This window comes from Bombus vancouverensis, chromosome 1 (genome assembly GCF_051014615.1).
Source record: "Bombus vancouverensis nearcticus chromosome 1, iyBomVanc1_principal, whole genome shotgun sequence".
In the NCBI taxonomy this organism is placed as follows: domain Eukaryota; kingdom Metazoa; phylum Arthropoda; class Insecta; order Hymenoptera; family Apidae; genus Bombus; species Bombus vancouverensis.
This window is the reverse complement of record NC_134911.1, coordinates 10,659,431-10,672,213: the sequence shown is the minus strand read 5'-3', so window position 1 is coordinate 10,672,213 and position 12,783 is coordinate 10,659,431. Positions and strand designations below refer to the sequence as shown.

Genomic DNA, 12,783 nt, shown 5'->3' with positions numbered 1-12,783 from the left:
GTTTATATTATAGGTGAATATATTATCATATTCTTTAGAATGACGTTAAAACAGAATTGGAATATAATTGTCTTTTGAATGTTGGATTCTTGAAATATATTTACAAATTATTGGTAGTTTATTTTGAAACATCATAGAAAAACAGCTGAGAAAAAGATGAAGAACCTATATAAATATGGTACATCGTATACATATGTACCTCTGAAAAATTCATGTAATTAAAACTTTCCACAGTTTTTGAAGTACTTAAGAACTTTCCTATTTCAAAACTTTAAATGAACCAATTGCTTTGGAAGTACTGTATTATTTCAAGGATTCATCTATGAATCATAGATTCTACTCTTTTTGCCACTAAAAATCTTAGGAATAACGCAAAACTTAGAAAATCACCTTTTGGCTGTATTTTCAGTGCAAGTAATCGCCGTGTGTCGCCTCTCCTCGTGTCGACTCTTCGAGATCTAGATAGCGAAGTGGGGGTTAGACCAATAGAGTAGGGGCCGGTAATCGCGTGCAAGCTGACGAGAGAGCGCATTATCGCCTAAGGGCATTGCATTTTCGAGCAAATTTCAGCGATACCAGTGTGGTTTAATCGGAATTCAAACGTCGTATCTCGCATCAATGCTAGTGTTCGAACGGTCGAGTTTCTTCACCCTGTGACCGTCAGGATACAATCGGTCATGATTTGACCTTTAAAGCGAATAATCCATTTTATATCGTGCTTTTTTCCTTTGCATTTCTAGAAATAGCTGAGGTTCGACTACATATTTGTTCAAATGGTCTTGGGCCAAAATGATGTTAGTATTTAAAAATTTCTTTTGAATCATTTCTCAGAGGATTTGAGATAGGAATTATCTAATTATGGAAGAGCAGCTAAATCCACAAAGGAATTTTATTAGATTTGATCATGCTACTCCACAAAATTTCGCTGAAACGGATACTCCATATCTAAACGTGATAACTTGGCTCTCTGTGGCTTTATCTTCTACGCCATGTCAGAAGTAATTGGATCCATCTATTTAAACGACTTTGTTCGGGGAAACCGTATTTACATTTCCTTTGTGAATTATTCTATGAATTATTTTCAATAATATTGTTTTGCTATGAAATTTAAAAAAAAAATGACTAATGAGTTATTTCATTTTTGTCAGAAATTAATTATTAAAATTATTAAAATTTATTAAAATCTAATCTGTATTAAAACATAGAAAATTTTCAATAAAGACTATTAATAATCCGATTTGTGATCTAGAAAATATAAAAAATTTCTAAAGGAATCCCTAAAAATCCGCAGTGTTGATTACCAAGCATCATCGAGGGGTAAATTAAAATTAAAGAACATGCCACAAAAGCATACCGTGTAAACCCTACTCTAGTTCTCACCATGAATCGCGTGAACGCAAACATTACGTGATTCTAAAAATCCGTGCAACACCAAGAGACCTCGTTCTATAGCGGTAATTGTGCATTTTCATTTAGGTTCGCATTTTCGATACCGGTAATCCGGCGAATGTAATTTTATGCGGCGTTGATAATCTCCACGGGACGAATACGTTCGATCATCTCATCGATGCACGACTACCTCGCGCCACAATGTGGCTATATTATTATTGCAAGGCGATATGCATAGTAGATGAAATTACCTGATTTAGTGGGATTTATTTCAATGATATACTCTACTTTAAATATTATGAAGTTTAAAATATGATTATATTAAATTAATTAATATTTTTTGAGGTTATGATCAGTTTTTAGGTTTGATAGGTTTTAAGATTTAATATGTTTGATCTTAAATTTTCATGATTTTGATTTTTGGATACTAGCTTTTTTTGTATTGATTAATAAAAACAGAACATTTCTAATAAGAACAGAACAGCAAAATTTTATACACTATCACGTGTAAACTGTAGTTAGAATTGTTAAATCCATTTTTGCAAACGATACCAGAAATATTAAAAAACATGTATTGCAAAACAAGAGATCATTTTAATATTTATAGCTTTTCCCCTACATAAAAAGTCGCAATTGAAACTTGAATGGCGGTTCTTTTCACACGTTATATCTCAGCATGCAGCCTCTCCATTCTATATAAACGGCTCGTTATGCACTGAGGAAGGTCACTGTACTAAAATTATTTCCCTCAAATTCTCTGCATTTTTAAAAAAACCTCCTTCACTAAGGTTAACTTTCTCAGCAACGACCACACATTTTCTAAACGATTAAACAATTTCATCATCTTGCTTTTATAAAAATCGTGGGTTTTAGAATTAAAAAATTCATAGAACATACATTTCACATATGTTATTGAAAATTGTTTACAGTGTAGTAATTTCACAATAATAAAACTGTATAGTTGCATTAAAAAATATATGTTGATATCGAAATTTTTATAGATAATAGTGTAGAAAACAAAGTCAAATATTCTATCAAGTTTCTCTCATTAAATCAAACAACTTTTACACTAAAATATTTCCTCATAATAGTTGAAGAAGCAATCTTTACGTGTTGCATGAAACATATGGCCTTGAATAAGATTTGAACTCATCATATTGCTGAAAATGTCTCAAATTACGTGTTTTTACCCTCGAAACGTGCAAACTTTAACTCCTGATAGTTATATCAGTTTCACCGATTATGTGTAGCCTTTTAAGAAAACTATCCTTTTCAGGGTCACCCTGTACATATACCGGGCTGTGAAATGGTGGTATGAAGTGTAACTGTATATACTTGAGCGTGACGTAAGAGAGTGCTCCATCCCCTCTATTACCTACCAAAATGAGGCGCGTGAACAGTCCTGAAACGACTCCTATCGTCAATACATGAAATGGCGATTTCTAAAGACGCTTAAGTGATTTCCCAGTGTTTTTTGAGTGTTCGAATCATCAATTAGTAATAGGCCGACACAATCATATTTTTCGATATTTTATTTTCATATCATTCGACATGTTTCATCTGTTTTACATCCTTTGAATGGTTGATCTGGTTCTTCTAAGATAATATTTTCATTACATTATTAAAATTAGTATTACATAAAAAGGTAGGAATTATATATACTAAAAAAATAAGATAGTGATTAAATAAAAATGGTTTAACATTTTAAGTAATAATAATGTTAATAAATTGATTTATTAGAAATTAGAAACTTAGGTATGTTTTTAGAAAGTTATATTATTCGTATCATTTTTCAATGTCTTTCAAATGGTGAATTAAATAATTTTTTATTAAAAATAAAGAATTACATATTAAAGTTACATATGTAATTCTCTCTAAACGAAATTAACGTAAGTCGATTAACAGGAATTAATTAGGTGGGTTAAGTTAAACAGAATACGACGCTATTTAGGGTCACGAACGCGAAGCCATACGACGAAAAGACACGTACAGTGTAGCTTAAAAAGCACGTGCCACTGATGCTACCAACGCATGGAACGCAAAGAAATGGGATGATCGATACACCAGTCATAAAGTGCCACACGTTTGACATCGATTTGCTTTAAAAGACACGTAACGTTCATGTCATATCTCGTAAAGTATACGAACTAAGTATGCTGAAAAAGATAGTAATAAAGTTCTAAAAATTACTCTGTATATAGTATATGGAGTTACTTCTACGTGCAATTTTCATATAAAAATATCAAATGTGTATGTGTGTGATAAATTATATCATTTTAGAATATATAATTTTGTATTACATTATATGAAATGATAAAGTTTTATTGTCACCCGATATCTACATACTTAAATAGTAAATACTACTATTCCAGAATATTATTCTACGCTGCCGTTTAGTATGTATACATACATACATATCGAGTTAATTTCAAAACAACTTCGATCTCTAAATACGTTGACTAATAAATCCTACAATTCCAAAATATTGTTCCACGCCCCGTATCTGGTAACAAAACTTTAGAGCCATCGAGTATAGTAATTTAACATCGAATAACAAACTCTATGACTTCAAAATGTCATCATACGCAGTATACATATAACAAGTTCTCGACCAATCTTTGCAACTATAACTCTGTATAGTAGCTCACAAAAATATTTGGACACTTACCATAGAAAATTTTTTCCTTACTGCGTTTCATTATAGTGCTAAAGAAATTTTAAAACGTGTCGAACAACGTATATGTTTTAATACATATATATATGCATATATACGTATAGTCCTATACCTAAGTAGAAATAATTATCAATGAAGTTTCGTTAAATACAACTTACTTGCACAAAAATATGAGAATTAATTTCAATTACTGAATAAATATTCTATATACTATACAGATACGTAATAAATAAAATTATCATTATTAATATAAATAAATATAAATAAAATTATTATATATATATAATATTAATACTAATTCGATTAAACTTCATTGATACCTACTTCCTTATATAACTTATCTTTGTCCCCGACTATATCTCATGTTCATTTCGAAACAACTAATATAACATTATAATAACATTTGTAAATTTTCCTTTTATACGCTTTAAGACGTTAAAATTTGAAGGGAGTCAAAAGCAATCTTCATAGGGTATGACACAAATCTCTCTGAGATTTACGATTTACAATGCCGAGGTATAGACTAATCTACCAAAACCGTGATTTTTCAAGGACGATAATCTAGAATCTCTATGGAACTTTGTCTAAAACTTTCAACTTATTTTGTGCATCATTAACGATTCTCTTAGAATCGCGGCTTCAGTTAAAACTTAACTGTTCTACATATCTCCTTAATGATTTGGTAAACATTTTTAAAAATTCTGATGAGTCTGTCGGTGCACGTATTTTACTTCCACTACCTTATTTTTGTCCCTGACTATATTCATAAACATTTTCTGTGTTAAGTGTTCGAATATTTTCATAAATCACTGTCCTTCCTTTTAACCATTCCTAAAGAAATCTTTCTAACTTTCGAAAGCAACGCTCGTTTCTACGATATTCCGTCTCTGGATGTTCGAAAGGTTTTAACTGATACTTTCCTCCTCCGTGGAAACCAAGGCAACCGTCACCGTGCTTCTAGAAGATAGTGTGTTCAGAGACGTGTACATAATATCACGCAACACTTGAGAGAACAGGCTATGGGCGAAATACGGTCGATTTAATAGACTGGAACTATTGTATGAGATGTAAAATGTTGAAAGCATACAAGTCTCTATACCCTGCAAGATAACATTTTATCAATTTGACCAGAGTTACGGGTTTATTCGTTTCTTAAATTTATGCATAATTGCGGTCTTGAGATGACAGGATCTCGAACAAAACTCGATTAATTATTGTAGCAGCCACTCAACTGGATAGCGCAGTATAAAGTCTAGAGTACTGTAAAGATTAGGGCTATAGAGTCGTGTATAATTTGATGAATAAATTCATGTCTATAGTGGATGAGGAAAGCATTTGAACATATATTTATTTTTCTCGATAATTATTTAGCGTGTAAATCTATTAGATGTAATGGAGTGTTTAATATTCAATAGATTTATTTAACAAGCGAAAAAGCCATTAATATATTTTGTACGGTTTCCATTAGATATCAGGCATTTTTACTTATAACTTGGAATACTTTGATTTTACAAAGCATGTGAAAAATTGTATATATGTAGTCAACACAAGGAAAGATAAATGTATTATTATGATACATATAAAAATTCATATTTACGTACATGCTTTAGAAAAATTGTCTTTTTAAGTTTGCACTTAAAGCTTGACTGTTCTATGTGCTTTCTATTTATTAGAACAAAATAGTATATCAGGCATACATAGTATCATATAAATGTTTATGAATTTCTTAATAATTAATAATAATTGAGCCAATTGTTAGCATTAATAGTTACTTAATATAAGAATATAAAAATATACTAAAAGTAAAGTTACTGTGTTTGTTATTTATATATGAAGATAAAAGTGGAAAAGGTTGCTTATTCTTCTGTCGCCTACCTGAAGTTCGATAACGTAATAATATTCATGTTAACCATTGTATTCAATAATCTCTCAATGATTATTTATTATTATTTCAATAATTCAATGACGATTCTTTAACATTATTACGTATTACTTCATGTATGTATCACCTAATAGATCTCACATTACTTTTTACAAGATGACATTCCATTTTGGAGAATATATAAGAAGTTTCAGTAAAATCTTATTATAAATAGATCTTATGTACGATATTTACAAAAATAAAAAGATGGTGCATTAAATTCTTCGATTTTATTCTGCTATAATTTTAATGTCGTTCAATCAAACTTTGTCCACCGCAGTTAAACGGTCATAAAAGTTAAAAGCATAATAGGAATATAAAAATCATAATAACCGCACTAAAAACATATCATGGCTAATTTAAGATAATTTTGTGGAGAAATAAAATCAGTGAAATCGTTATTGGTCGTATGATAGAGATATGACCCATTTTGATTGGTAATAGTCCAAAAATATACTTATTTTATCTCACATTTACTCTTCGTTGATGTTCGTGCAATTTATAGGAGAGAAACTTTGCCAGAAATTCTTGAATTCAATTTACTTTCCTTAATATTCTATTACGTTCTATAATGGTAGTAATATAAAAAGAATAAAAGATGAATTACTAATATACAGTGGTAGTTAAATATTAATAATTTAATTTTTTACTGCAATTTAACTGTTAGATAAAGATATTTTTTTGTTTTTGTTATATTTCACCTTTATTACCTTAAACAAATAAATCTCCATATGAAATAACTTCTTATATAAATTATGTACAATTTGAATTTTAAATAGAAATTAACTTACAAAAAAAAAAAGAGGAAATCAGAATTACTTTGAAAAAAGGGTATATTTTGTTTTAACGGAAATATACCTTTTGCACAATCCTGCGCAGAGTAAAACAAATGCTAGTGTGTTATTCGATTCTACAAAAAATTAATACCACCGTTCTTTCCATCGATGGTAAAGCAAGTAACACACAAAGAACAATAAAAATCGAATTCCCCTTTGGAATTTCCGCTTCCTACCCCGTGAGCACCTCTGCAACGTCGTTTATCACCGGAAGAACGAGTAGAACGTTAAAAAGGGAAAAAGGAAACTTTTCGTGTTCGTACCGCGTGTTGAACGCGCAAAATGATGTTCTAACGAACAAAATACAGTGCATTATACAACGAGCTCCGCCAGCTCGGAAAATGCAATTTTCCATAGAGATGGATAACGGAGGGTGGAACTCTTAACTTTCAGAATACAAACCATACGGAAATTTGTGTCCAGGTCTTTCCTGACAATGTTGCAGAATCTTACAAAATTTATATTTCTCATTAATATATTTATATCTATATATAATAAAATATTAATAAAATAAGAAACATCATATATAAATATAATAATATATTTTTTATATTAGACTTTGGATGAATGTTAATGTTCTTAATTGGGGGAAATACCTTCGTCTATATTTCTCTCATTCAGGGAAAGAAATAGATATTATATATTTAGTACAAAAATAGTAGTCACATCATTTAACTTTCTATAAAATTAAACAATAGTCCAATTACCTAATTTTCTATAAAAAGAAAAATAACTAATTCTAAATTTCAGACGAAATTTCGGGAAGATTCAGTCTTACATAGATTGAAACAAACATAATTCCTGCATCCGATGAGGCTACGATATCACAGCGGTCGCTGAGCAATTTCCTGATTCGTAACCGTTGGCCAGAAAATTACCTTCGGCACGGTAGCGTGAAATTCTTTTTATTGCGGTCTCGCGATAGAAGCTGGTTGCGAGGAAGTTTTTAAATCGCCATTAATACAACGTGTCCTTGGGAGGTTTGATAGAAAACGTGGATTAAAAGCATTTCTTAATCTTATTTATTGAAAAAGAAAACGGATCATATAGTAATGTCGCACTATTTTTTAACAATTGTCTATCTTTAAATTCGTTTAAAAGATTCATCTTCGTAAAACGTTTGATAAGTTTGATTAAAAAATACCAGGATTGAAAACGTTTTTCAAGTTACTTAGTGAAGAGGAAAAAAGATGACAATACTGTCATGCTATTTGTTGGTGTTATATATATTTTTTTCCTTTGTTGTTGTTATATATTTATAGTTGTCCATTTTTAAGTCTGTTAAAAAAATTAATATTTTTAAGAGTAACAAATTTTTCAATTTCGGGAAATTTTTTAAAATTAGACTCATCTATAAGAATTTCAAGAAATGAACGATAATCCAACAAATGATAGAGTTTTAATAATTCAAAAGGTAGCGTTGTACATCGCGGAGGAATTTGATTGGACAAGGAAAGAAATTTATTAATGATCTCACAACGCATTAACTGGCCTAAATTTAATTTATTATCGAACAAAGGGAGCTCACATATTTTACAGCCGTTCCACGTAGTTGTATCTTCTTTCTTCTGTTTTCTTATTTGTGGTTCAGCCACAGTTTGAACGTCCTCCAATATAACGACCCTATGCTCTGTTCCTCGTATTCTATAAAAGGAAACGGGTGACTGAAAATTGAAATAAGTATTATCGTTATACGAAAAAGGCAGCTCAAGTATTTCGTTAATGATGAACGCTGAATTGTCTGCGACTTGCTTCGAATTCGTTAAAAATTCTCAGTGCTTCGCTTTGATACTCGACGATCTTTCCAATTCTTTATCTTCGAGTTAATTATGTCTGCCGAGTATGTCTCCAGAAAAAAGAGCTCTGCTTCTTCATTACATTAAAGAAAAAGATGTGCTGTATAAGACACATAAAATGTGATAATTGAATATTTTCGAATGGCATAAGAAAATGAAAATAAAATTTTGTATAGAAAAATTGTATAAGTAATTTATAATATAGCTATGGCTATATATATTCCATATATCATTATAAATATATGTTACTACACGCGTAAACGATCTGTGACCCTAAATTCATCTACATATGTATATCAGTCGATGTTAACAAACATCGCTTCAATTCATAACCTCACAATATCTGTTCCACCAGTAGTACGTTTTCGAATATACATTACCTCTTTAAAATAGATAAAATCGATAAATCAACAACAATCAGAAATTCAGATTCAATTCATTTACATATTATTGTTTAATCGAAGAAGAGGACTGTTAGACTGGTTAGGCGAATTACAGCTCGGGGGCCGCTTCCACGTCTCGTTATATGGATCGTCGCGTTTCCATCAATTACGCGAGCTATTAAACCCCGCAATTTGCCGCTTTATTAAGGAAACCCGCGTTCTCGCTTCATCACGTTCACGGAAAATTAATCCTTGGAAAAATAACACGACGCTAACGATGTGTCTCGTTAGGAGACACCAGGTCTGGCATGGATCGATATTTAATAACAACACGTCGTTTCCATTTTCCTTTTCTTTTACAGCATCCCGTCTACTCAGGCGGAAGATACCATGCACAGGCCACTTGATGACCCCCCGCCGCCTATGGATACAGAAGGTTCCAACTCAAGTACGTTTTCGAATCATTACATACTTCTATTATGTACCACTGTAGTCTCGTTATGTCCTCTATTTATCATTTCCTTAAAAAGGTTACTACAAATTATGAAAAATATTTTAATAAGTTTATTACTTAATATTATCACTTTTTCATTTTTGGATAGCTTAGTGTTTCTGCACTTTGTTACATATATGATGGCTTTTACACATTTATAGAATTCTGTATAATATTGTCAAATAGTATATCTATTCGTTATGTATATTTGCAATGTATCTGTTACACATCAATTTCAAGTTTGAAGTTAACCAAATTCAACACAATCAGTGCTTTGGCAAACCTCTCTAAATATCTCCTTATATTATCAACTATTACAAATATTTATTATTTGGTAAAAAAAATGTTGACATTTAATATACGTAATTTTAAACATTAGAAGAGGTTAAGTTTGCTTTTATATATTCAAGAAGGGAAAAAACGAAAATGCTTTAAAAGAAACACCTAGTACATACCACAAGGCCTTTTTTTTCTTCGTCTCTTTTTTCATGTATACTGATAGAACAATTTTTCACTGTTATCGTAAACGATTACCATGATTGAAAAAAATGTCAGCATTCGCTGTAACACATGTTCGACAAATATAACCCCTAATTACTCGACCATTGTCCGAATTGAATTATCCGTGACGAAGCAAGAAGCCAGTGGTGAGAACGTGTGCAAAAACATTCCAACTTAATTCTACGCCCGAGCACACCGGATCCTTATATGCATCTGAATGGCTCATCTATCACCATATTCCTGACCAATTGAAATCAATACACGACGAGCACAGGGAATCCATCGTGTACAGTGTACGGTATCCACGTGACGTACAAACAAATTTTGTTGCACACATCCTCGTTATTCTACGTTACTATGTACCCGGTTTATAATTGGGATTGGCTTTCTTGTTTACGGAAACGCGTTCTACGGCTATTGATTTTATCGTTATTGATCAAACGATTGCGTGTAGGGGCGGACGGAGCTTAGGAATGACGTGCAAATCCTAAATCATCAATTTATAATTAGTAAACTAGTATCAGGGCTGTCTAATATAATGATGTAATAACCAATTAATAATATTAGGAAATTAGCGAGTTATTGGCATAATCGAACAATTTATGTATAATTTGTAAAATTTACTTGTAAAATTTTATTATTATCAAATTTCATACAACTATTTTATCTGTTATTGTAAATAAAATATGTACATCCACGTACTATAAAACAACTATTAGAACTATGATTCGATACGAATTCGCACTACAGTCATGCAAGAAGTTGACGCGTCAGCCATCTAGAGAGGAATCTCAAGAATATCGTTAACAAGGGTGTAGGAATGAAAAGAATTGAGAAAGGTGGCGTTAGCGAATAAAACGGCCAACCAGTGAAATTGATTCCCCTACGATATGTTTCCAATTCTATCCTTTTCACATTATTGTTATACATTTGTAGCTCTTTATTTACTTATTCTACGTCGATACATTTCTATATTCTAAAATTTTCGTATTTTTATGTTCGCATACATTTTCGGGCAACTTTTCTATTCGTGATACGACGCATTATCGTTGTGCCGATATGTCGATAATACCGACATCGGAACTGCAATTTGGCGAGATCATCATTGTGTATGCCTTCACTATCGTCTGTTTGGTAGAAAAGTTTCGAAACAAATAAACTCCTGTCAATCGGTCAAACAAACTGTTTGATGATGTTGTTAGAAGTTGCTCTTCGAAAGGAAATTGTAACGAGAGGTTTCAAGCCTGCCACTTATTCAAAGCTTGTTACGTGCTTTTATTAAGATGTCTGCTATTTCTTTTACTATGTATAGTAGCTCACAAGAGTATTCTAGCACTTACAATAGGAAACTTTTATGTATATATTGTATGTGTTGTAGAAAATATTTTGAAATCTCATTAGCATCATAGAGAGATAAGGCTGTTATAATTATATTAATAAAGCTCGAATATAATGTGAAAATGTTTATATATAGAAGTCACAAAATGTATCAAAGTAATTAAATAATTAGTCATTCATTACATTAATAAGGTACAATATCGATTAAAAAATTAAAACTTACTAACAAACGAATTAAATATATAGCGTTTAGTAAAAAGATTAGTATATGTTATGATAGCTTAAGCTGTAATAAATGTTAAAGATGGTCCTAGTGAATATCGAGGCTTATTAATGAAATCTCTAAAATATGTACTTACACTAAATATCTTATATGTTTTATAGAATTTTTTAATACCCAAAAATATCTTAATGAAGTTTGAGAATTATTCTACACATATTCTTAATTCTAGATTTAATTCTAGATGTAATTTTCATGTAAATTATCAAATAGTGAATTGTATAATTTTAGAATATAATTCTGTACGTTACATATAGTTATTATAGTCGAATCTCATTACACTGTTAGAGACATTCCACAGTGTTTCATATCATGCACATAGTATATTCATGAAAGATTTCTATATATAAACATTCATGAGCTGCTCTAGGTATATGACACAGAATATGATGTAACGAGGTCGTAAGATCGGTCAGTAGTCAAAGCATTCATATTTCGGATATCGGGACAAAGAAAATGACAAGAACAGTAGTGGATAAGGAATTTAAACCTCGACGGAGGCCATATGTATATCTATACATACAAAGAAAGCTTTAATATAATGTCATTTTATATCCATTTTGTAGGATAAATTTATATTTATGTTACTATTTCTTTTTCCCTACTTCCATTTAAAATATTTATATTTATATCGCAATTTGTTGAATAGTGATTAACATTTGCAGTTTTTCTACTTTGATATAGACATATATCTATATAGAAATGTAGACCCTATAGTTTAATTCTTCAATTTCAGATTATCATGGTTAAAATTATTTGTGTAAAGTTGATACGACGTGGATACAAATATTTAAAAGGAAAACAGGTTCACATTAAAATACTCACGGAGGATGTCTGCGTAATATGAAAAAAGGTAAAACATGTAAAAATTTAAATACATAAGGGCTCTAAAAATATACAAAATATGAAAGATGTAGTAAAACAGTAATAACGAGGGAAGAAAGTGAAAGCAAAACCCATGAAACTTGCATTACCCCTCGTTCTAACGAATAATTCATCGAAACGGAGGCAGAAGATCGATAAGTTAAAGTGTGTATAAGACACGAACGAAAAAATACAAAACTAACGTGCAAACAATTATTCACATCAGTAAATTAACGCAAAGAGCATCAAGATCTTTAAAGCGTGCTTTATCAATGTTAAACATATATACAGGATGTTCGCTGTAGTAA

At 30.8% G+C, this 12,783-nt stretch overlaps 1 protein-coding gene across 6 annotated transcripts in view; it reads left to right on the top strand.

The window, feature by feature from the left end:
- Window positions 1-12,783, top strand: part of wwk (anoctamin 8 white walker) — a 29,052-nt gene that overhangs the window by 1,913 nt on the left and 14,356 nt on the right. For all 6 annotated transcript variants that reach the window (XM_033328032.2, XM_076618580.1, XM_076618589.1 and 3 more), the window contains exon 3: window positions 9,362-9,447. In XM_033328032.2, the coding sequence (XP_033183923.1) occupies window positions 9,362-9,447 (86 nt within the window). The remainder of the gene's footprint in view (window positions 1-9,361; window positions 9,448-12,783) is intronic.